General features: G+C 44.0%; 1 protein-coding gene across 2 annotated transcripts in view; it reads left to right on the forward strand.

Annotated features, from left to right (window-relative positions):
- Positions 1-26,198, forward strand: part of TRDMT1 (tRNA aspartic acid methyltransferase 1) — a 248,182-nt gene that overhangs the window by 87,985 nt on the left and 133,999 nt on the right. For both annotated transcript variants that reach the window (XM_078663576.1, XM_078663577.1), the window contains exon 2: positions 23,418-23,527. In XM_078663576.1, coding sequence (XP_078519702.1) covers positions 23,418-23,527 — 110 coding nt within the window. The remainder of the gene's footprint in view (positions 1-23,417; positions 23,528-26,198) is intronic.

The following is a 26,198-nucleotide window of genomic DNA, read 5'->3' on the forward strand; positions in this document are numbered from 1 at the left end:
ATAACTGATGTAACAATAAAATATCCTTATCTCTCCAAGTTTTCCAATATATCGGTTTATCTTTAACAAGAATAAACTTATTATGCCAAATAGCAGAACTAAGGAAAGTATCAAAGTCATGTGGTTCAAGGAGAAGAAGATTATTCAAGCTAATGCACGAGTATTTGATTATCGGGGTGTGTACATTATTCGGTTTCCTCGTGAAAGATTGATATTCTTTAAAAGAGAATGGAGAGAGGAAAGATTTTTCGAATGTCTACTCAAAGGGGAAGTTCTGGAGAAGGAATCGATAACCATTTGGAAACGTGTTTTATTAAAAAAGCTTTATGATACTTGGGAAAATCAGGGAAACGAACACCACCTTCAGATTTTGGACGAGACATTTTCAATAATGATATTCTCGTTTTTTGTTTAACTAAAGAAAAGAAATGAGAACGGAATTAATTTTATGAAACCATTTCATGGGGATAGATATTGGATAGAAGATAAAGGATAATAGGAGTGAACATAATTTTGATTGTGTCAAGCCTACCCCACCAGGACAAATATAAAGGGTGCCATTTGGTTGTAAGTGAGCTGACTTTCTCAATACATTTATTAAAGTTGAGGTTAATTGATGATTTGATGGAGGTGGTAAAACATATACCTAAATATTAATCTGAGTCGAATTCCAGGTGAAATTAGAAAGGGAAAAGTCGTCCTTGACTGTATTTTTAGATAAAGGCAAGATTTTGCATTTATCGTTATTTAATTTATAACCCGAAACTAAATAAAATGAGTCTACTTCCGCTAATAAGGCCGGTAAAGAATCTTGGGGTTTAAAGAGGAATAGAAGAACATCATCAGCATATGCAGCCAATTTGATTTGTAAAGATTTAGAAGTGAAGCCTTCAATAGAAGGGTTCTGCCTTATTCTTTATAGAAATGTTTCCAAGACTAGATTAAAAAGAAAAGAAGATAGAGGACATCCTTGTCTTCCTTCTCTATGGAGTGAAAAGTAGGGGGAGGTAAGACCATTTGCAAAGATGACAGCTTTAGGGTTGGTGTATAGCAACGAAATTAGAGAAATGATTTTTGGGCCAAACCCAAACCACTTAAGAATTTGAAAAATAAAAGGCCAATATACCCTATCAAACGACTTCTCTGCATCAAGGGCGATGGCCGCAAGGGAGTCTGAAATGCCTGAGGACTTGGAAATAATATAACAAAATAAACAGGTATTTACATTGATGGATCTGCCCTTAACAGAACCTGATTTTTCTTTACCTAAGAGATGAGGCAAGAGAGCTTCTAGTCGAAAAGCTAATGATTCAATTTTTTTTAAAATCTATATTAACTAAAGAAATAGGACGGTAGCTTTTACAATAACGCAGATCTTTCCCCTCTTTAAGAACAAGACAAATTAAAGCATCCAAGAAGGTGCCAGAGGAATGTCCAATAGAGAGAAAGGGGGAAATTAAAGTATGCAGTTTAGGAAGAATAAGTTGAGCAAAATGCAAAAATAATTATACGGTAAAATCATCTGGTCCGGGTGCTTTATCTTTTTTGAGAGATTTGAGAGCATTGAATAAATCAGACTGGGAAAGATCAAGTTCAAGAAGGTCAAGCTATGCAGACGGAGATGTGATTTTTTTAATCCTAGAAAGGTAAAGGGAAATATCATCTTCAGTAGGGTATGATTCAGGGGTATATAATTTCTCATAAAATTGAACAAATTCATGCAAAATATCAGCATCTTTATGTTTAGAAACGTTATTTGAGAAGATAGTCAATGTGAAGCTTATTTTGATTAGTTTTTAAATAATTAGCAAGCAGTTTACCAGATTTATTTTGTCCGCCATAAAATGTAGTGCTATTCTTTAGAAGGAATAAGGAGGAAGCATCCTTTGTATCCTAATTGTATTGAATTTTAGCATTGATGAGCTCAATTAAACAATCTTTTGATTTGGAGGTACAGTAAGTGTGTTCTAAAGATTTTATTTTTAGAAAGAAGTGCTTTATTTAGATTTAGAAATGAATTACGTTTAGAAGATGTGTATCTGATAATAAAGTCCTGCGCAGAAACCTTAAAGGTGTCCCAGACTACATGAAAAGGTGTGTATTCTACATCATTTATAAGGAAAAACTAATTGAAGAAAGAGATAAAAGATGCATAGAAGGTCGAGTCAAGAAGCAAGGAATTGTTAAAACATAATCTACGATGACGATCCCTGTGAGGTAAAAGATCTATCGTAATGAGGACAGGCGCATGATCCGAAATAAGAATGGGGCCAATATCTGCAAAAATGAGTGATTGAGAAATGTTATGAGAAGTGAAAAAATAATCAATCCTAGACTGAGTCTGATGTGGAGGGGGAGTGTATTCTTTTAAGGCTGGATTGCAGAGTCTCCATGCATCAGCTAAGTGTAGGTTTTTGATGGTTTGTGTAAAGGTTGTATGTGATTTTGAAGGAATGAAAGAGGATGTGGATTTTCGATCTAAAAAAGGGTCAAAGACCTGATTACAAACTCCAGCTAGAATTACATTGGTATCGAAATGCTGGGATATCATTTGATTCATGTTGGTCCAAAATTAAGTGTCTCTGGAAGTAGGAGTATACACATTGAAAAGGGAAAGAGGAGTGCCATCAATTTCTAACTTAGTATAGAGCCATCTGCCTTCTTCATCTTTTCCTGCCATATAAGGGATTTGCTTAAAGATTTGTGAATTAGAGTAATAACACCATTCCGCTTACCATCACCAGATGAGTAAAAAAGTTTGCCAACCCAATTTCTTTTGAGCTTTAAAGTTTCAGAGTCAGTTAGGTGGGTTTCCTGCAAAAAAGCTATCTTGACATCTAACTTGGGTAAATAAGACAAGACCCTTTGTCTCTTAATTGGAGAATTTAAGCCTTTAACATTCCAAGTGCATATTTTTAAAACCATAGATCAAAAACAGTGAGTATGTAGTACAATAAACCAATCTTAATAAACCTTGCAGGAATTAACATTCCTAGAGTAGAAAAAAACGTGATATTTGAAACTTGAGAACTGGTTGAAAGACATGAAGGAGGAAAGGTGAAAAGGGAAAAAGAAAGAAAAAGACAAAAGAAGAAGAGTGAGTAAGAGATTTCAACAAGAGAACTGGATAGAAGTGCTACAAGAGAAAGAGAAGAAGAATAGATAGAAAGATAGTGCAAAGAACATTAAAGAGAACATAAAGGACATACTTACGAAAGGAGAATGAAAGCACAGATTATCAGGGCTCACCTGAGATTTCTGCAGGAGGGAGAGTCTGGAGACTGAATCTAATTCCCAACTTCCAGCCACAACTAATTCTCCCAACTTAGTCAAAGCGAGATCAGTACGTGGGGGAAGAGGGGAGAGAAGGGGAAGAGAAAACCCAAGATAATCCCTCAGCACGGCCAGGCATCTAGGATACTTCACTGGAGACTTCTGTGATCCTGTGAGCAAAAACTGGGTCAACACACTAATCTGCAATGTAGTGAACTAAGACATTACACCAATATGTAAACACTCTAAGAATCTACCTGTCTTACTCCCCTCTTCCGCCTGTGTCCAAAAACTGAAATAATATGTTGCAGAGATCGATAATCTTCCTAGAGGAATACAGAACAGATATAAAAGTCAATTTGGTGCAGTGTATTATAGTATCTATATTTGTAGTGTATGTATATATGCTTACCAGTGGAGGATATAGCCAGTGAACAATGTGTCCCACAGAATCAGGACCAACTAATCAGTGCTGTTTATAATGAGAGCAAACAAGTGTGGCACCAGTGTCGGATACATATATTTACAAATCAATAATTCATGAGGGATTAAATAACAAAAGTAAAATAGGACCACAGTAGCAGGACGCCTCAACTCATTACTTTAGGAGAATGTAAGGCTCAATGTCAATGAGGCAAATAACAACTGAAATTGAAGAACACCGCGGTTCCCCTTAGCTTCAGGAGAATGCGGCCAGAATAACTTTTAAGAAAATGCTCAATAAGTACTTGCAGCAGGAGAAAAATGCAGGTGCCCATGCGTAACGCACACTAATGATCATTCAAGCCATAAAGGTAGGTTAGCAACGTTCAGCCCAACTCGAGCATGTACCGCCATGAAATCAAGGGAGGAGCGGAAACAAGCCACCAGCGCGAGCACCTTACTGCCTTAAGATCAAGAGAGAGGCAGTGGCGGAGAACCAGCGCGAGCGCGTTACCGCCTAGAACACAGGAGAAACGGTGGTAGGAGCTTAGCAGGAGAAGCAGTCCACCTCGCGGGTCCGACGAAGAGCTGGGACAGAGACGATGCCCATAATGGAGCAAGCAGGAGAATCACCCAACAAGGAGCTGCGTAGTGGGACCCGGAAGTGCTGGTGTGACCCGGAAGTGAGGAAAACCGGACTCAGAAACTAGAACGCGAAGCGTTCTCTCGGGCAACACTAGGATTTTTAAAGGTGCGGAGCCTCTATGTGTACAACCGCGGGGACCAAGCAGCTCTGACACAGATAAGGTGGGGGGAGTTGAGGCCACATGGAAGGATGACGACTCCAGACATCAATCAGGAGACAAGGGGGAGTGGGGACCAACGAATACTACAACGTGTGGGACTACATCAGGATAACAAAACCTGCAAAGAAGAAGAAGATAGTGAACAATGTCATATAAAATCTGTAATTAGGAGCGGTGGACGTAAACAAGGGAGAAGAAGTAAGGTCCTTAACTATAATCATCATGAACAGCAATAACAACAATAATATCTTATCTGAAATACTTATCTTCAATCAATTATAAAAAGATGAAATGGTGATGATAATGATGAGAATGTATGTATGTATGTATTGTGTTCTTATATAGCGCTGCTATCACCCTATGGGTATCTTGGCGCTCAGACAAGAATCAACGGTTATCCTATAGTTCCAGATTAGAGAAAATTAACTAGCGCCTAGGGAATAGTACGGTCTTCAATTCCTTCCTAAATTCCAGCAGACAGCTCGCCACCCTGAGGCCCTGAGGCAGCCCATTCCATAATTGTGCAGCTGCCACACTGAAAGCCCTGCCTCCCATTCTAGACCGTTTAAATCTAGGGACCTGGAATAGGCCAGTGTTAGCAGACCGTAATTGTCTAGGGGGCTCGTACCAATTAAATTTATCCTGCAGTGGTAGAGGACCCTGTCCATGAACCGCCCTAAAGACGATGCATAGTGATTTAAAACGGACCCGTTCTTTGATTGGTAACCAGTGAAGGTCTCTCAGTGCCAAGGATGTTGAGGAGCTCCATGGTCTATTAAGAGCCACCTTGGCTGCCGCCGACTGCAGTACAGGGGGTTGCAATAATCCAGCCTGCTCAACACTAAGCTCCTCACTACCAAGGCTCGTGAGGCGATTGGTAATAGCGGGAGGATCTTTCTCAGCATGCGAATTAGTTTAAAGCCAACTTGGATGGTTTTGTTGGCCTGTGACACCATTTGAAGGTTGGCGTCCATTTGCACTCCTAAATTACGCACGGTGTTGGTCAGATTCAGAGAGTCTTCTTTCGGGGTAAGCCTAAATTCTGACATGGGGTGCTTTAAGATTTTTGCAGCTGAGCAGTACATCACCTCCGTTTTCCCTCCATTTAGTTGGAGCGAGTTGGCCCTGAGCCAACCCGCCGTTTTCCGCATGCACTCCTGGAAGGCCTCTACTGAGGTCTCTTGCTTGCCCTCCAGGGAAAAAATCAATTGAGTATCGTCCGCGTAGTTTATAACGCTGATACCAAAGGATTTAATGATGGACAAAAGGGGTTTCAGGTACACATTAAATAGAATGGGACTAACTGAAGACCCTTGTGGGACCCCATGCGGGACGGGAGAAGCTTCTGATGCAAACTGGCCTAGGGTCACCGTCTGTTGGCGGTCTTGGAGGTACGACTGTAGCCACTCAAAGGCTCTTCCTCTCACTCCATTGTTCCACAATCTTTGCAGCAGTACTGCATGACTCACAGTGTCGAAAGCCACCGACATACTGAGGTGACGGGTTTTTAAGAACCCGGTGGTGCCAGGGGATAACACCCGAAGACCTCTGAGTTCTCCCTTGTTCCGGACCACAGAAACACGGAGTCTTCTAGTCGCAGTCAGAGATCAAGTTTTATTGGCAGCTACCAAGTAACATGTGTCCTAGAAGCACGACAACGCGGATCGTGTGTTCTCAGGAGACTGTTCGTTTTTACAGAACAAGCCTTCTCCTTATATACAGAAATAATAGCTGCAAGCAAGAATTCTTGAGTTTATGATATGGCTGTACACATATTTCTACAATAATACAAAGAGCGAAGTCATGTAGGCAAGCCCATATTTTAGACGTCCAATTAGTGATAGATTACCCGGTCAGGCCCGGAACTCCCATCAGATATCGACGAAACCCCAATAAAGAAGGGCACCTCCTAGTAATAAAACTGGCCATAAACAGGGTGCGTGGACAGGTGTGTGTGTGTAGAAAACATGATCTGTACGTGGTGAATGGTTTGTGGTATGTTATGCATTGATGTTATCGTATTCGGCCACTGGGCGAGGAGCTGCCCAAACAGGTTTGGCTGGAGGCAATGGAGTCAGTTGGGACAGGTCAGGGGGGAGTCAGGGAGAGGTGGACGTGTCCTTTTAGATCAAGCTTGACCTTACTCAATTGACTTATCATGAGGGCAAGACACAAGATGGATGCCGTTTACAAAATGGAGTCTGAGGGGTCGGAACGGAAACTACGATTTAGGGGTGTTGGCATTCCTCGATCATGACGCAAATGATTAGGAATGATGTCCTAATCATTACCGGTCTGTTGATACCAAATTCGTCATGGGATATTGATATTTTGTGGCACGGGTATTGGATCTCGATATCGTGATAACAGTAGGGTCCAGAATTTCAGAACCACAGACCCTCCTTTTGCCCTTATGTAAGGCAATAACTCATGTTAATCTGAGTCTAAATCTGTATGAATAAATTCATGGAGATGCTGCTGTAGCATCATTCTGTTGCTCAGTTCGTCCCTTGACACAGGCTTCCTTACACATGGGGTAGCACAGAGGCCACATAGTGCAGGAGCGCACTGTACACACAGGCAGAACATAAACAGAAGCGCTAAGATCATCCCAACGAAGATCAGTGTTTTCCATCCCCAGGCAGTGATCAGGCCCCAGAACCACCCTAGAAGGGACCAATCTCCTTTTTCCACGTGAAGGGAACCAGATATTTCGTGTAGTTTGGAGATGGCCTGGTACACTGTCGGTGCATTATCAGGGATGAAAATACAGCAACTAGATTGGATCGCTCTGCATACACCACCACGATCGGCGAGTATGATATCTAGGGCAACTCGGTTCTGAAGGGTCATAAGTCGATCTGACTGAAGCTCGGTTGTCAAATTGTCAAGGGCTCCGGCCGTTGTAATCACGGCGGATTCAACTATCCTCGATAACTGGCGAATATTCCTGCTGTTCACCATAGGCCCCCAAAATGGCAGAAAACCCTTTGCAAAGTCTGCAAATTCCTGACCCGCGGTGTCGTCTTTACTCACGACACCTCTAGCTGTCCTTGTCCGATGGTAATCTGCTCTGGCCGTGTAGGTGGGAGGCAGCAGAAATGAGATGAAGCATGTACCTGAGAAGTCAGGGGGCAACCATGTGTAGGCTTGGTCGTGGCAGACGAAATACGTGCCTTTGGCTGCAAAGAGTATAGGGGAAGTTCGGGAAGCGAACACATCTGTTTCCGTGCATATGCTCTTTCCTAATTGTGCTTTGGGATCCCTACCGATACCTTGTAAACATAAGTGACCTTTGTGGGGCACTATCCAAACTGGGCGGGATTTCTTTGCTGTCTGTCCCTTACTCAGGGAAATCCCATTCATAGTTATGTTCCAACGACTGTATGGAGTGAGTTCATCTTTGGGGATCGTTTGATATGTGTCGAACTCCCTACTCATATGTCTTATCCCTGCTACTAGTGCCTTGTTGCTGGAATCGCTCTCAGTGGAACGGGTCGGGTATGGTTCTAGGGCGAATAGGAACATGGTCTGGAAAGCCCACAGAGAACCATAATAACTGAATGGCAGGATGAAGTATGGGATACCCTTATCCGTTGTGTGTGGCATGAGTCCACATATCCAATAATTCGATGTGTTCATTATGGACTGGTGTTGGTGTAGGAGTTGAATGAATGAGTTATGTACAAATTCGAGTCTTCTGGCAGACTCGTGTTCAGGTAGAGGGTGAAAGGAGTGTGGAGAGATAGTAGGAGGAGGTGGTGGCCGGGTGTCATTTGAAAAAGTAACTTGGAATACGAATAGAGTATAACCAGTCAAAAACATCGTTATGCTACACAACATTAAAATACATGTTATCAAAAACCTTCTTTTGGCCAGTACAGTGCATAGTTGTCTTTCAATGTTCGTGAATCTGGTAGGTCTCTTTACCCTAGGAAACTCCATCCTCTAGTTGCTGCCCGCGGTGGTAGATTGATTCTGCCAGGGAGTGCGCTCTGTTCAGTCCGGGGTAACTCCCTTGGACCAACCAGAACCGTTGACCTAAACGTCCCCAGTTGCACTCCCCAGACTTCAACCGCGACCCTAGCAGCAGAACCGGATGGCGGTTCGAAAATCAAAACTGAGCAAGTTCCCTGGGCGAGAGAGCTGAAAAATCAAAAATAGTTCTTATGGGAAAGGAAATTCACATTAGTTTGCCTTTTATTAGTCTCTTTGTCTAGACCTTAGATTGTATCGTCGTTTCCCAGGTACGGTGTGGTCTTCAAACAATGTCTCAGGTTCGGTAGTGTCCAACTGCATTGACGGTGGCACAAGTCCTTGTAAAATATGATCACTCTCCTTTTCGGTACCAGTTTCTTTTAAACGTGCATCGCTGAAAGGGATGAAGCGAGGTATGGATTCTGTCTCAGAGTCGGCAAGTCCTTCATTGACCCACCGGTCGTATGGGAGGGGTAGAGGGACCCGTTTACAATGGGTCCCGTGCACCCAGTTCTTTTTGCCTTCCACCCGAACGGCTGATCTCGTGGAAAGAAGTACCAGGTACGGTCCGGTCCACCTCGGCTGTCCGTTGTTTGTGCGCTGGAAATTCCGCACCAAGACCCACGTGCCGGGTTCGATGGAGTGACCTGGATCGTCAGAGGCTGGCGGAGAGGAACTGTGAACCTATTGGTGTAAAACACGCAATTTAGTTGTCAATTCGCACAAATAGTCAAGCAGTACGGGGTGTTCTATTTCGCTGAGTTTCTTTGGCCTTGGCACGCCCCAGACGTTGGCTGGGCGGCCAAACACTATCTCATGGGGGCTAAGTCCTAATCTGGAATGGACGGTCATTCTGGTTGACAAGAGTGCTAGAGGCAAGGCGTCAGGCCATTTAAGACCTGTACAGGCTTGGATCTTGGCTAATTTGAGCTTTAACGTGCCATTGTAGCACTCTACTAATCCAGCTGATTGGGGGTGGTTCGCAGCGTGGAACTTTTGGTGTATGCCTAGACACTCACACACTCTCTTCATCACGCGTCCTACGAATTCACTTCCATTATCACTCCAGACGATTCTAGGCATACCGAATCTAGGGAAGAATTCTTTGACAAGGGCTTTGGCAGTTGACAAGGCGGTATTGTCCTTAAGGGGGTACGCTTCCACCCACCTTGAAAAAGCGCAAACAACAACGAGCACATACTTCAGATTGTTGCACCTCTCCATGTGGATGAAATCGAGCTGCAAAACCTCGAACGGATACGTTGGAGGCGCAAAATGACCAGCTGGAGTTGGGGTTCCCTTACCGGGATTATGCTTCAAACACACCATACCTTTTCTGACCACATTCTCTGCATATTTTGGGATATTACTATTCTGCCATACTGGGGCCAATAGCTTACATATTCCTTTCGAACTGATGTGCGCAAATCCATGAGCCATCGTTACTACTGCAAGTACATAGGCGTTAGGTAAAAGCCATCGCTGGTGTTCTGACAATTCGACCCAACAACCATTCGCATCTAATCTACCTTTACTTTCTCTCCATTCATTCACCTCTTTCTCAGTTGCCTCGGCTTGTATAGATTTCATGCTTTCGATGGTGTCCTCACACATTCCCACATCAGTAATCCATCTAGCGGGACCTACAACATACGTCCGACTCATTGTGTTCCTTGCAGTCTCTTTCGCAACCTCGTCTGCAAATGCATTCCCGCGACCAACATCGTCTTGAATCTTTTTGTGGGCACTGCACTTCACAATGGCAACTTGTAGTGGCAAGGTCAGTGACTCGAGGAGCTAATTAACTAGCTGACCATGCTGTATCTTTGCACCATGTGACGTCAGGAATCCACGTTCACGCCACAATCTCCCAAAACTGTGAGCCACACCAAAGGCGTATTGGCTGTCAGTGTACACATTCACTCGCTTTCCTTTCGCCAACACACATGCTCTTGTAAGTGCAATTAGCTCTGCAGCTTGTGCAGAATTGTGGGAAATGCGCGCGGTCTCTATAATGGTGTGTAATGTTGTTACGGCATAGGCTGCAGTCGTATCACCATTTGGCAACTTGAAACATGAACCATCAACCCATAAAGTATCATTGCATTCAGGAAGGGGAGTGTCCTGTAAGTCTACTCTCCCTTTTGTCTCTTCTTCTGTCCTAAAGCAGCAGTCATGTTTATCAATCTCGTCTGTTTCTGTCGGGATGGGTAGTAGCGTAGCGGGGTTGAGTGTATCACACCTCTTTATGTGGATGTGACTTGCTAACAGTGTAAGTTCGTAACTGGATAGTCGAGCGCTAGTGAGATGTTGTGTCTTCGTCCTGTTTAGCAAAATGTCTACTGCATGCGGGACCATAACGATCAGAGTATTATTCATGACTAATCCAGCAGACTGTCGAATGCAGACAGCTGCTGCGGCAGTAGCCCTCAGACAACTTGGTAGGGCTTTAGCCACAGGACCTAGAGTTGCCGAAAAATACGCGCATGGGCGCTGCTTGTCCCCAAAGTGTTGTGTTAGGACTGATAATGCACAACCTTCCTTCTCATGGACGTATAATGTAAAAGGCTTACTGTAGTTGGGGTTTCCCAACACAGGAGCCAAACACAATGCATCACGCAACTCGTGGAAACTCGTCTGACAATCTTCAGACCAGGGCATAGGATTGGGCGTGTCTTTACAGAGTAGTGCCAGCAAGGGTTTGGCTAGTAGTGAGAAATTCGGTATCCATTGTCTACAGTACGATGTAATGCCCAAGAAGGCTCGAACCTCTCTCTGTGTCCTTGGGGCACTCAGCTCTGCAATTGCCTGTATTCTTTCTGGTGTCAGTCTCCTTCCCTCCTTCGATAAGATGTGACCTAGGTAGGTTACTTCTTGTCGACAAAATTGTAGTTTGGAAAGAGAGACTTTGTGCTTCATGTCACATAAGTGACGCAATAATGACAACGTGGCTTGTTTGCAAATTTCTTCAGTGTCTCGAGCGATCAGCAGATCGTCTACATATTGAATCAGAGTTGACCCATCTGGCAGAACAATAGTGTCCAGTTGTGTTTTCAGGGCCTGACTGAATTTTGATGGGCTTTCGCAGTAGCCTTGAGGAGCGCACTTGAAGCGGAAGCTTCGTCCTCCTAAATTGAATCCAAAAATATCTCTACTCTCCTCAGCAATCGGGATGCTGAAGAAAGCGTTCTTCAGGTCAATCACCGAGAACCAAGCTGCTGAAGCTGGAACCATTGTCAATAAAGCAGTAATGTCGGGGACAACTGGAAACTGTGGGATAACGACCTTGTTCACTTCTCTGAGGTCAATCACAAACCTGTACACAGGGGGCTGTGAAGGATCAGTACGCTTTAAGACTGGTAAAACCGGACTGTTACAAACATTTCCTGTTGTTTCTTCGATGACATCTTTGTCAATCAGATCATAAACAATCGTCAACAACGCTTTTTCGCATTCGCTGGATATTTTGTATTGGGGAATACGTGGCAACCTAACGTTGGCTTTCAATGTTATGACATACGGTGCTATCTCCAAACGACCTACATCATTAGAACCATTAGCCCAGAGTACATCAGGAAGACACGACAATTCAGTTGCAATATTTTCTTTTGACACATACATTGGAGAAACGACTTTCTTACCTAAAGTAAGCTGTACTCCCAAGGGAGAACAGTACAAAGTTGCATACAACCTCTTTAGTAAATCCAAACCTAACAAATTTTCACCGCAACCTGTTGTCAAAATGAGGGGTGCTTCTAATTCGCATGGGCCAACAGAAAGGGACATGGGACTAGAGATCGGGTTTCTAACAGGGGCGCCAGAGAAACCTACTGAGACATTCATTTCGCCAGGAAGTTTTGAGTGCATAATAGAACTTTTTGTAGCACCAGTATCCAGCAGAAATGGCTCTGACACTCCTGAGGCAATCACCTCGACATAAGGTCCATTCTGATCTACTGGAACTGAAACGACTCCCTCTCTTTGTCTATGGCTGTCCTAGCAATCATTACCCTCATTTTTGTGTTCGGTGTAATAGTCGTCAGCATAGTACTGAGCTGACCTAGACGATGCATTATTCTGTTGGTCAAAGCTGTTCATGGAATTCTGAGGCGGAAAAGAAGCTGTGTTCTGGGAGAAATTTCCACGGCCCCTACCTCTAGGGGCATGTTGAACACCTCTTCCCCTTACACCTGAAACACCGTTTAAACGTCGCGCAAGAGCCGGACAATTACCTTTAAAGTGACCCTCTTCCTTGCAATACGCACATTGATTCGGGCCATACGGAAGACGCTGATGGGAAAACTCGTTTCCTTGCGCGTTTCTCGAATACTGCTGTTGTGGTTGATAATTGGGCTGACTAGCCACACGAGGCGGATAGGCCTGCTGGAGAAGAACCTTAGTTTTCAAATCTTTAGTCTTTTTGTCTACCTTATCTAGCTCGTCTTTGCGCCTATTTTCATAGTACTGGGCTGTAGCTAAAATCGCGCTGACGTAGAGACAGCCCAAGCACTCTCTGAATCTTTTAGTTTAGTACACAGTTCAGGAAGCAAATTATGTACAAATTTGTCTACAAACAATCTTTGACCACCCTCGGTAGCCATATCTTGAGCACTATGATCGGTGAAAGTCTCCTCAAATCTCGTGAAAAAGTCAGACACATTCTCATCTTTCTTCTGCTTGCACGCAGATAGCTTGTCCCAGTTTACGCGTACTTCAGGCATTATTGTTTTCATGTACGCTATAATCCTACCGGGAAGTTCGGCTATTAACGGCTCAGGTTTAGAACCACCAATTTGTCTAGCATCTATAGCGGTAATATTAGCCCATGAATCACCTAGTTCTTGGTCATGGTCCGTATGACGAATTTTACTCCATAAAGGATGTGGGACAACATTCCCAAACAACATGTCTACATCCGCTAAATTCATTATACATGAGCTTGCAGTTTGCGATAACTCCTTATAATACCCAGTCGGGTTTTTACGGGGATCAGGTAGTGTCTGCTTGAGCGCTAAAACTTCTGATCTTTTCCAGGGGACATGTACCCATACACGCTGGAAATGTGGCAGAATTGGCGGTACTACATTCGCATCGCCTTCCCTCCAAACCGGAGGAACCTCTCTCATGGGGTACTGTCTCGCTCTTTTCCTACCTGATACGTCGTCTTCGTGCAATGATCTAGAGACGTTTCCCTTACTCCTATAAGAGAGCAATAACTCTATCGCTTTCTCAACATCTGCACCTACAATCATACCTTCATGGAACTTAAAGCGTGTACGCCATAGTTCGTCCATTGTGCATTTGGGATCATTTGTCTTCAAATCTTCGCACAGATATACACACATCTCTTCGAATACGTATCTCTGAGTGGGTGCATTCCATTGACGGAAAACTTCCATTACAGACTGAACATCATATCTAACAGTATCCGCAATCCATTGGCGTGCTAGTTCATTCAGCACTTTTCTTTCCTCGTAATCAGGCAGTTGACTACGTAACTGTCTATCTTCTGTTTTAGGGGTCGTTTTAGGCGACCCGAAGAAAGGTGAAAGCAGACCAGTGACGGTACCTGTCACTCTTTGTCTAATAGAAGGAGAACCTTGCGGAGGGGCAAGTGCATCGGAAAAGACAGGCTGAGGCAAAGAAGAAATCGAGGCCATAGCAGAGGAAGTTGAAACAGTGGCAGTCGTAGTATCATAGGGAACAGTTGGAGCTGTAGGCAAAGTCGTAGAAGTAGATGGAGTAGGTAGCAAAGATGGCGGCCCTTGAGAAGGCTGCGCCGGAGAAGTAGAAACCAGCTGAAGAGGAGCTGGCGTTCGTGCAAGAGCTGGGTTACGTGCGCCGGGGCGCGGTATAGTAAAATGCTTTGGTGGTGCGGTAGCGTCTAACGCATACGGCGGAGGTGAGCTCAATAATTGGGACATTAACGGATCTTTCTCGGATCTTTCCTCTTGACCTCGTCCCTTATTTGGTAACATCGGGTAGCATTTATCTACTGCTAGTTTCTTGCTCCTAAGTATTTGTTCGCTTTCTTGCTCTTCCTCGTTATCCCTGTATGCAACGGCAGCTTGCACCATTGACATACCTCTTTTATTCCTTTTTGCTAATTTTATTTCTTTCTGTTTGGCTTCTTTGCGCCATAAGCGAAAAGAGTCAAACATCGCCGGCCGGGCTTTTTTCTTGAACAATTTGACCTCTAGGTTATCTAATATTTCTGAGTCAAAACTACCATATTGGGGCCATTTTAAAACACCATCCTTGCGGGTGTATTTTATCCACACTTCATTATATGTGATGGGACCTACGCCATGCTTCACATAGAGCTCATACGTTGGAGTTCCAATCGGAGGAACCGGACAAGAATCCTCTAATCGGGAGTCCTTGCTACAACCAAGACAAAACAAGTTTCCAAGTCTGCTAAAACCAGGCATCTTCGCTCACTAGTCTAGCTTCAAACTTCAAAGGATTATCTGTTACGATATTTCTCGTGAAAACACGAGTCCTTCGGCTTTGGGGCTTGCAAGTACCAAATCAAAGCGTATCTCAAGGATACCAAAAACTAAGGATCAAACTAAGGACTGGGAGATGCTCCACTTATACTTAACTGAAGTATTTGAAGATCAGTGACGTCGCTAGAAGACTCGTCTATCGTTTCGCTCTACCAAGGATCACTGGGTCCAAAACAAGGCGATCGTCAGGGCAGCAGTCCTTCGTAGCCGTCGGGACGCGGGGAACCTCGCAGCAAAGACCTTCGGAACCACGTCGACATACAGGGGTCGCTGAAGTGGCTGGCCGTCCTCTGGAATTTTCACACGAAGCTCCTCACGAACATCTGGCTTGGACCGTCGCCGCTTGATACCGCCCCGAGTTGGGCGCCAACTGAGGTGCCGGGTTTTTAAGAACCCGGTGGTGCCAGGGGATAACACCCGAAGACCTCTGAGTTCTCCCTTGTTCCGGACCACAGAAACACGGAGTCTTCTAGTCGCAGTCAGAGATCAAGTTTTATTGGCAGCTACCAAGTAACATGTGTCCTAGAAGCACGACAACGCGGATCGTGTGTTCTCAGGAGACTGTTCGTTTTTACAGAACAAGCCTTCTCCTTATATACAGAAATAATAGCTGCAAGCAAGAATTCTTGAGTTTATGATATGGCTGTACACATATTTCTACAATAATACAAAGAGCGAAGTCATGTAGGCAAGCCCATATTTTAGACGTCCAATTCTTGATAGATTACCCGGTCAGGCCCGGAACTCCCATCAGATATCGACGAAACCCCAATAAAGAAGGGCACCTCCTAGTCATAAAAGTGGCCATAAACAGGGTGCGTGGACAGGTGTGTGTGTGTAGAAAACATGATCTGTACGTGGTGAATGGTTTGTGGTATGTTATGCATTGATGTTATCGTATTCGGCCACTGGGCGAGAAGCTGCCCAAACAGGTTTGGCTGGAGGCAATGGAGTCAGTTGGGACAGGTCCGGGGGGAGTCGGGGAGAGGTGGACGTGTCCTTTTAGATCAAGCTCGACCTTACTCAATTGACTTATCATGAGGGCAAGACACAAGATGGATGCCGTTTACAAAATGGAGTCTGAGGGGTCGGAACGGAAACTACGATTTAGGGGTGTTGGCATTCCTCGATCATGACGCAAATGATTAGGAATGATGTCCTAATCATTACCGGTCTGTTGATACCAAATTCGTCATGGGATATTGATATTTTGTGGCACGGGTATTGGATCTCGATATCGTGATAACAGTAGGGTCCAGAATTTCAGAACCACAATATCTAGAAGGACAAGAATCGACGCGTCCCCTCTGTCGGCGCGCAGTCGAAGATTGTCCATCACTGTGGTCAATGCCGTTTCCGTCCCGTGTGCAGGTCGGAACCCAAATTGGAATGCATCCAGCAGACAATTATCCTCTAGATGCTTAGAAAGGGTTCTACTGACTGTCTTTTCCAGGATCTTTATTGGGAACGGGAGGAGGGAAATCGGCCTAAAGCTGGCGGGTAGTGCAGGATCCAGCGACGGCTTCTTTAGCAATGGAGAGACCATCGCTTGCTTCCATGCAGCTGGCACTGTCTTCCAGGGACTGATTGCAGATACTAAGAAGGTGAGGAAATAATATTTTACCAAATTGTTTCCAGTATCTGTGGGGACTAGGATCAGACGGGGATCCTGAAGTAACACTAAGAGCCATATTAACAAAGGAATCCTCTGTAAATAGTTGGAACGAGGTTAATAAAGAGTTAGCATTCAACTCGATACTTGGCTCCTTCTGTTCAGTGTCTAAAGGCTGGCTATTATGGGGGACTAAGTTCCCGACAATATTATACATTTTCTCCTGAAAATAGCCTGCGATGTCATCACAGAGCTGTTGTGACGCAACTGTCTTGTTCCATTGGCTGGGGGGCAGGGTGATGTCCTTATAGATTTTAAAAATAATTTTTGTGCTATTCGTGGAGTTCAGGATCGTGGTGGCATAGAAATTGGCTTTTGTTTTAGCAATTGCTGTTTTATATTGGAGTTGGGCTAGCTTAAAAAGATTTCTATCTACATCTTTGTACTGTCTCCTCCAGCTCCTTTCTGCCTTTCTGTTCAGACGGCGGAGTTCTTTTAACTCCACATTATACCAGGGAGCTGAATTCTTATCCTTATTTTAAATTTTGCACCTTGGAAGTAGGCGATCTAAATTCCTAACCATGGTGCTGTAGTACTTTTGGTAGCTCTTCTCCACCGAATCAGTGGAGGTCAGATAATCATTTTCTTCGATCAGGGCTAACGCCATATCACTATACAATTTAGCCCACCTCCTATCCAGTCTGTATGTGCTTACGGTCCTTACTCCTTCCCGTTGAGCCCCTACCTTAGTTGTAAAAAGGACCCGATGTTGATCAGTCCACGTTTGGGGTAGGATATCTTTTACCAGTGTTTCATCCTCACTAGCAAATACTAAATCTAATGTATGCCCCCCTTGATGAGTGCTCTGATGTAGTAACTGTTGCAAATTCAAGTTTGCACACGTCAGTTGTAAATCTCTGTAGTATGTTAGTCCAAACATACAAGTAATGATGTAGCCGAGGTAGATGTCGATGAGTTAAGAAGTAGGTTTATTCAGCCATAGGTAGGATAACAAGAAGTATAACTCTGGAACAAGCAGCCCCACCACGAGCAGCCTCCTAGCTACTCAGCCCATACTCCAACTGCCAACCCTCAAACCAGTCACCCAAGCATTCCATCCATGTCAATCACACTCACATTCTAACCTGGAACACTCACACTGGCTGAGTAGCTAGAAGCAGAGATGTGCAGTAACATAAATACTAAACCCAGAATACTGCACATCCTCTCCCTCTCGAATTGGAAAACAAAAAAGAGAACCAGAGAGCGAAGAAGAAAACTATCCACAATCAAAGTATACAATTGATAATATTTATCCGTAAACCCAGGGATGAGAAGGACTCCACACCACGAGAGGGTAAACAGACAAAAGCCAGGAAAGAAGGAAGAAGGAGACAGTAAACACTAACACTGACACCATCCTCCTCCTTCAATAGTGAAGAAAAAGAAAAATGAAATATGAGAGACAAACCCACAAACAACAAGTGAGCAAGACCTAACGTGAAGAAAACGTCTTCACGAAGGTAGACTGTGGCAACTAAAAGCCACTCCTCAAGAGAGGAACTAAGAAGAAATGGGACTAACCCATAAGCGAAGGTGTAACAAGGGACAAACCCAAGAAAACACACGCAGCACGGGAAGGTGTAGTACAATGTGGCAAAACAATTCCACTCCTCATGTGAGGAACACTGAAAATATGGGGCTACCCATGAATGAAGGTGTATCGGAGGAAATACCTAAGAACACAAGCAGCACAAGATAGTGCAGTACAATGTGGCAAATATTCCACTCCTCATGTGAGGAACACTGAAAATATGGGGCTACCCATAGACGAAGGTGTTACAAAGGACAGACCTGAGAACACTCGCGGCACAAGAAGGTGCAGCACAATGTGGCAACATTTCCACTCCTCATGAGAGGAACTGAGAAAATATGGGGTTACCCATAACCAAAAAGAAAGAGGTGTAACAAGGGACAGGACCCAAGCACACACACGGCACGAACAAGTGCAGCACAATGTGTCAAACCAACACATAGGTAAGAAGTGAAGCACAACCAGCTTACACAAGACATAGAGAGAAATGTGATGCACAGGGCGTCTTACACACTGGACACAAAAGAGAAATTCGCACAGTGCGACATGCACGCAAAAAACGTACAACAAGGTGTCCAACACAAGTAGAGAAGGTATAAAGTAAAGACTTTGACCCAATAACCCAAACATGAGGGTTAACTAATGGTAAAACCATGAGGGGAAATAGGATTACAACCTAAACCCATCCCAAAAACAGGGATGCAATGATGCAAATGAGGGTGAGAGAACCCTCAACGAAAACTTTGGGCAGACATGAGTAGGAGAACACATGTACCAAACTAAAGCATTAAAATGAGGGTGAGAGAACCCTAAACGAAGAGGGTGAGAGAACCCGCATATGAAAAGTGACACAAGCATAAACGCAGTGTAGACATAAGGGTGAGAGAACCCAACTTAAGTTAAATGACACATTTCCTATACATTTCAAAATTGAACATACTGTAAGTTAAAATTATGCACATAAATTAACCACAGTCATAGGTGTGTCTGTTACATTAGGCAGCAGAACAAAGTACTTTAGATGCAGGAGAAATGCCCATAAAAGATGAAGATGAAACGTGGCACGAATAAAGGTGAAGAAAATCTCAAGTGAAATGTTCCACGTAGTACGGAGCAGTTTGTAGGTGAATGAAACTTCCTGAGCTCGTGGCTATAGCTAGAATTCTTATGAAACAGTACCTTACTTGTGAGACAGGAAACAGGACCTTGGTGGCAGGATAAACGCAGCCGATGTCATGCTCGAAGAACACATAAAATTCGGTGAGTAAAACCTCTTCCAAACAACAGACCACGTTGCCATGGTAAAGATGGCGGCACGCTCATCACGTAGCTCCGGGTGGCTCATGGTGCGGTACACGCTTCAGTGCAGACGTGTCATTGACAAAGAACATGACGCGTCCTCTTCACTGAACCCTCCTGCAAGGTTCGATTGCGTCACTATAACAAGCTGTCAGAGGAGATGAAAGGAGCTCCTCACCAACTGAAAAACCGGCTCCAAGTAAGTAGTTAGACACCTCACGTTACTCGATGTTTAAAGCGTCACACAGCAAAATGAAGTACGCTTTCCTTCCGCTGAGCAACAGAAAGTACGGCCACTGAAAGGGGCAGACAAATTTACACAAGATATAGCCTTTTACTTGATGCGGCAGAGGTGCTGGCACAAAGTACAAATTGCTGCCACAGTCAGCGCTAGTACAGATGAGCATACGCACACGAAGAGGGTAACACATCCATCAACTTGAATTAAAGAGAGTCATTAACAACGCACTTAAGTGACCAATTACCTTGGTTACAGTTCTGTGCTGACACTGCTTGCTTCCATAGGCAGTAGATGAAGGTAGTTACTTTCAGACATTAAAATTCCTTCTGCGTCACGTAGGCAGCTTAAATGATGATTTTTACGCAGAAGCCTTGTTTAAGATGACTTGACAGGACGCTTTTGCCAGGGCTGCCTGGTGTGTTCGGCACTGGTGGGGCTACTTAACGTGCTTGTAGAGGTTCTTTACTTTGTGATGATAGATGCTTGTTCCATTTCAGTTACAGGATACTCCCAACTCTTTTTAATGGCATGCTCTGCGCAGGAAAGTCCCCAGATTGTCGCCAAGAATAATGTAGTATGTTAGTCCAAACATACAAGTAATGATGTAGCCGAGGCAGATGTAGATGAGTTAAGAAGTAGGTTTATTCAGCCATAGGTAGGATAACAAGAAGTATAACTCTGGAACAAGCAGCCCCACCAGGAGCAGCCTCCTAGCTACTCAGCCCATACTCCAACTGCCAACCCTCAAACCAGTCACCCAAGCATTCCATCCATGTCAATCACACTCACATTCTAACCTGGAACACTCACACTGGCTGAGTAGCTAGAAGCAGAGAAGTGCAGTAACATAAATACTAAACCCAGAATACTACAATCTCTCAAATGCTTCTCCAGATTTCCAGTTTCCCAGTTTCCCAGAGATTAAAATCCCCCAGTATAATTACTCTTGTGTGAGACAGAGCAAAGTTCGTAATGCTCTCATATAGGCACTGGTAATTTGTGCATTGTCCCGGGGGCCTGTAACACACTATGCCTGAGAGTAAGTTCCCCTTAGTTCCTTGTAAAGTGAATCCCATCAACTCAATTCCAATAATTTCATCCAGCGCTAGGAGAACACAATTCCATTCCTCCTTAAAAATTACCCCCACGCCTCCCCCTCTGCCCGTCAATCTTGGGTTATGCCAGGACTTATAACCAAGTGGGCATGCTAAACCTAATTCAACTGCCGAGTTATTGTTAGTCCAGGTCTCCGTTAAAAACAACATATCGAGATCCGAGTCTTCAACCGCACAAGAAATCTCAAAGTGATGTTTAATGAGTGACCTACAATTAATTAAGCCGCAGTTTAGATGCCTGCCTTTACCTATAGTCGTGTTCATCGGCGTAAACTTCCGATTCTCTGTAGCCAGCAACTCCTCCCGAGAGTAGAAGAGCCGCTGTTGGGGAGATGAGGCGCCTTGTATATTACAGTTTTGTGCGTTTTGGGCAGCACGACCGGCCCTAGGCACAGCCGGGTCGCGGACGGGCGCAGACGGGCTTGCCTCTGTCTGCGCCCGTCCAAAGGTGAATATGAACTCTGTCTAGTAAGATTGCTCTACGTTGTATGATCCTCATACATGGTGAATATACATTAATCAATCTTTAAATGACCAAAACAGGAAAATAGTCATGCAAATTGCGAACACCGATATCTATTTATTTTGCGATGAAGAGGATGATGTGTCCATAGACGCTGTGGGAAAAGCATTCAGGAAACATTTCTGCTTTATAGGGTCCTCATAAGTGGTAGTTTTGTTATTCATGGTTACTTTCAAGAGGCAGGGGCGAAAAAGCCCATACCGTGCTCCGAGAGAACGTAGCTGTGGTCTCAATGCTAGAAAGTATCTTCTTCTGTAGGCTTCAAATAGACTTGGGAAAAAAACAAAGGGTTGCCTACCCAAGCAATACAGTTGAGTGCTCGGTCAGCAGAAAGAATTTTAATCGGGCCAGTATATTCCAAAAAGTACAAAATAGTTCCTCTCGGCTTCCTTGGGGTAGTTGAAGTATTCATGATTAAAGGACCCAGCTGTGAGCTCTTTGTATGTTAAGTTGAGTATCTAGTGGTAGATTCAGGACTTTGGGGAGAAAGGACTGTTAAAAGCTAATGGGGTCTGTACCTTCTGAACCCTCTGGAAGACCATAAATACGAAGGTTGTTACATCTATATCTGTTTCAAGGTTTTCGACCTGTTTTTGGAGTGACGACACTTAAGAGTGAAGGGTTTCAATTTTGCTGCCTGCTGAAGTCAATGAGTCTATATTTTGTTCTACCATATTAACTCTGTCTTCCAAACTTGACCATCTGTCTGTCAGAATTTGTAACTTAGAGTTGGTTTCCTCAACAAAAGAGCTCTCATTTCCTCTAACAATAAGTTTAAAGAGACTGTGGGTATTTTCTTGGGGGGGGGGGAGGATTTTTTTCAGATGTTTGCTTGGTGTTTTATTCGTGCCAGAATGGACAGCAATAGTGGAGGCCATGGTGCCTTTAGGTGAGGTATTCATTGAGTCCTCCATTTCTGTCGCCAGCAAAATATAGAAGAGATGATAATAAATGACAAGCCAGGTATAACAAAGATAAGAAATGAAATGAAGATGTAAATAACTTGGTCGCTCCCTGAAAGGAGTTAGGACTGCTTGTGTAGCAAAATTAAAAAGAGCGAACTTGTTGACAAAAACGCTTCTTAGAATACTCTTGAGGCAAGGACCCTTTGCTGCATTCAACGCTGCTTCCCATACATGACGTGAAATGGTTGTACAATAATGGAATAAAGTCACCAATAGAACATGTGGTTTCCAATGAAGAATCTAAATAAAAATTCCAATGGGGGGAGCTGCTACGAAAGCTGGAATATGCTCATTAGGGAGCGCTCGTCTTCCGACGATGTTTCCTTCGTTGCGAAGTAGTAAGTCGTCCGGTCTGCCGACATCCCCGTCATCTCAGGAGAGCCACGGAGCGACCGCCATTATCCACGGGCACCAGCCACGCCCTCTTGGACAGAACCTAGCAGGGGTTAAAGAGTTACTTGGAATATCCCAAGACAGTGGTCATAAGCCTGAGTGATTACAGGGTGGGGTGTGTGCCAGATGATGGAAAGTTGGGTGTGGTCTTGAATTGTCACAGAGGATTGTTAGTTGTTAATCGGTGGGACAGGAGAAGCATCACTTTACTATCCTGTTCAGACTATCTGATGTTGTAAATAACGTTTTCACCTTTTTCAGTGTCTACCCCTGAATGGCAACTCATTAGCTAGATACCTCTTACCAACTCCAACCTTTTCACTGTTTTAAAAGATGTGAGCATTTTATTATACTTACTGGTACAGAAATAATAACAAGGGCCATTACCTGACGAAATGGAGCAGAGTTTATATTGCCACATGTTTACATTGTTAAGTGAATATTAAGGACTGAGAGATCTTTTTGACTAAACTAAAATATGGGTATGTAACAGTAATTTGAAAAAACGAATGTTGAAAATAAATATGAAAACCACATAGCCCTAGTGCTTTTATAGATTGTCTATGAATAGTTTCTCGCTTTACGTGGGAAATAAGAAGGAATATAATTTCAGTCATTGTTTCTCATTCAGCTTTGTATTGGTTGTACTTTTTTCATATTTCTGATGTTTTTTTTTCTACTTGTAGAATGTGGTATTCCCGCAGAAGTTATTGTTGCTGTGGATGTGAACACATGTGCTAATGAAGTCTACAAGCATAATTTCCCAAATACAGAAGTATGGCCAAAAACAATTGAAGTAAGTGTGTGCATGTCAACAAATATATTAATAGTTTTAAACCGTGTGTGGTTGTGGGAACCTACCTGTTCTGCTTTTCCTATGCAGACAGGGGTTACTGGACCTAGAATGTAACAATCAGAGCTTTTTACCACTGGGTCTGGGGGTGTTTCCTTACTACTGAGCCCACATCTGATAGAGCCAAGTATACCCATTTAGTACTTGACCCTCAGGGTAGTGAAGTCAAGCAGTTCAAGCTTTACACTGGGGAGGTTGTATGGGGTAGAAGCTCAAACTCAGTGAAACATGTAACTGCACTCAGTAAATCAATATCCAGCTAGTGCGTTTACATTATTGAAAAAGAGCTTTACTTCTAATGCACAACACAAAGCTGAACACTTAAAACTCTAGAAGGCAGACATATGCCATATAGTGATCATGGTAACTTTGTGCAGGGTCCAGCCAGTATTAGCTGAGGTCTCCAATGATCAGGCCTTATGGTGAACTATAGTGCACTAAATGTATGCTATGTTATGGTGATTTGCAAGGAACACTAATCACCCGTGAGGGTATCCAGGTGCTTGAGCAGGTGTGTAGGCGTGTAACCCTTGCAGAGCTATTCCAAAAGCCAGGTCTTCAGCTTCTTTCGGAACTCAAGAAGATAGGAGGAGGCTCTGGGGTGTAGAGTGAAGTTGTTCCATGTGTTGGGTGTTATGTAGGAGAATGATAGGCCTCCTGCTTTACTTTTGTGAATGCATGGGGGGGTGGCAGAAATGAGTTGTCTGGTGGCTGGTGAAAGTATATGTGGCTGCTGAGGTATGCTGGCCCCGTGTGATTAATAGACCTTCTCGGTAATCGATGGGTAAGGCTCTCGAGGCCCAACTGGAACCCCCCATATCCCTCCCAAAGTCAGTCATGGATAGGTTCTGGTGAGCACCTAAACATACTCCCCAAAATTTGTAATTCCTCCCTTCAAGGCTATGCATCTGCACTGTACCTTGCTTGTTCAACTTGACCCTGGTCGACCTTGCTAGAATAGGGGGGTTGCATGGCTCCTGGTGATGCGCTTTGTCCAAGGCCCACTGTCTCTGCAGTTGCCTCTGGCCTAGCATACAGGGAGCAGACATTCACTCCCTCCAATGAGGCTTGAGGATGCAATTCACACTACACTAGTGCTGCAAGGGAACAAGTATGTCCTCAAGGACGGTTCTTGATCGGGCGCGAACCTATGACCCAAACTGAGTGAAGAGCCGTAATGGGTTACAGCAGTGATCCAGCAGGAGTTTGTGACAAACCACCATTTGTGCTTGGGCTTATGTTGGTGTGACTACTGAAGTTCAATCTCCATTCTTTTGCCTGCATGTAGTCACAGGCGCCTCTTCTCACTATGGGAGACCACCGGATGCAGGTTCGATCCCCGGGAGTAACAGACATAATAGGCTTGGCACAGGACCTCGCGGCAGCACATCCTTCCCTGGGTTGCAGCACTTGTTCTGGCCCTCATAGTCATCCTATTTTAGGTAGCTTCTTACTCAGCAGCCAGCCAGCTTATTCCCTCAAAGCAGGACTACAGCAGTACTTCCTGACAGGTTGCAGAATATCCAAGTTGCTGTTCCCAAATGTGGCATAGAGTATTTTGCAATCAACAAACCCTCTCCTGAAGCACAAGAGTACCACTATTGTTAAACCCTGGAATCTGGTAAAGTAATTTTGCTACCCATGCTGGTAGTTTCTACCCTATTCTTATATCAAGTTTGCAGACCGAGTTTGTGGATTCCACAAGTACAACTCTGGGACAAGTTTTAGACAGTTCTCATCTTTTGTTTATTCCTCCCAAATTCTCATAATCTTTGTAGCACAATGTCATAATGTAGGTGGGTGGAATTGGGAGTATTCTGAAGGTGGAGATCCAAATCTCAGGCACAGAAGAGGGAGAGGCTTTCCCCACCTACCTCCCACTCAATCTGTTGTGGATAACACTTCTAGAGAACAATGATGTAGGAGAGCACAGAGGATATTACCTTCACTCAAAAACACCCCTATTTCTCCTATCCTCCACACTCTTGAGTCTGATCTACTACTACAAAGGACGTCATGAATGCAGGGAGCGTAGGCTTCTCTAACCTCTGGCTTCTGTACCACTCTGTGGTTCAGGAAATCAAATTACATTCCTGAGTTGCAGGTCACATAAAACACCCGTGTTTCACGCACATTCTACTGCACCTGTGTAAGCTATACGGACGTGCCATCCAAGTCCCACATTGATGGAGTGAAGGACTGTTTACTGGCAGATCAAGTTAGAATAATGGAGAACGCAGAAGGCAACTTTTCCTGGCAGGTCACAGGTAAAAGGACCTGTCCTGCCCGTGGGCCCTGTTTCTGCAGCCGCTAGCCGCATTCTACATTCAGGAAAGGAAAATGGTGATTGTGTATGATATGCCCATTCATACCAAAGTGTCCAACTCGGATTCTCATTCTGTGTCATAGGACTCCCTTGGCATATGGGCATAATTGTCGTGTGGGCTGATGCAAAAAACTAAAACTCACAGAAACTAATTATGGAGAACTCGAAGAAGGGGAACTCGCTCTCCACAGCGATGCATGGGAACTTTTTAATCCACAAATGGCGTGTTTAAGGTCCATTTAAGAATAAATAACTACGTCCGCTTGATCATTCAATTCTTTCATCAGG

This window comes from Lissotriton helveticus, chromosome 10 (genome assembly GCF_964261635.1).
Source record: "Lissotriton helveticus chromosome 10, aLisHel1.1, whole genome shotgun sequence".
Classification (NCBI taxonomy): domain Eukaryota; kingdom Metazoa; phylum Chordata; class Amphibia; order Caudata; family Salamandridae; genus Lissotriton; species Lissotriton helveticus.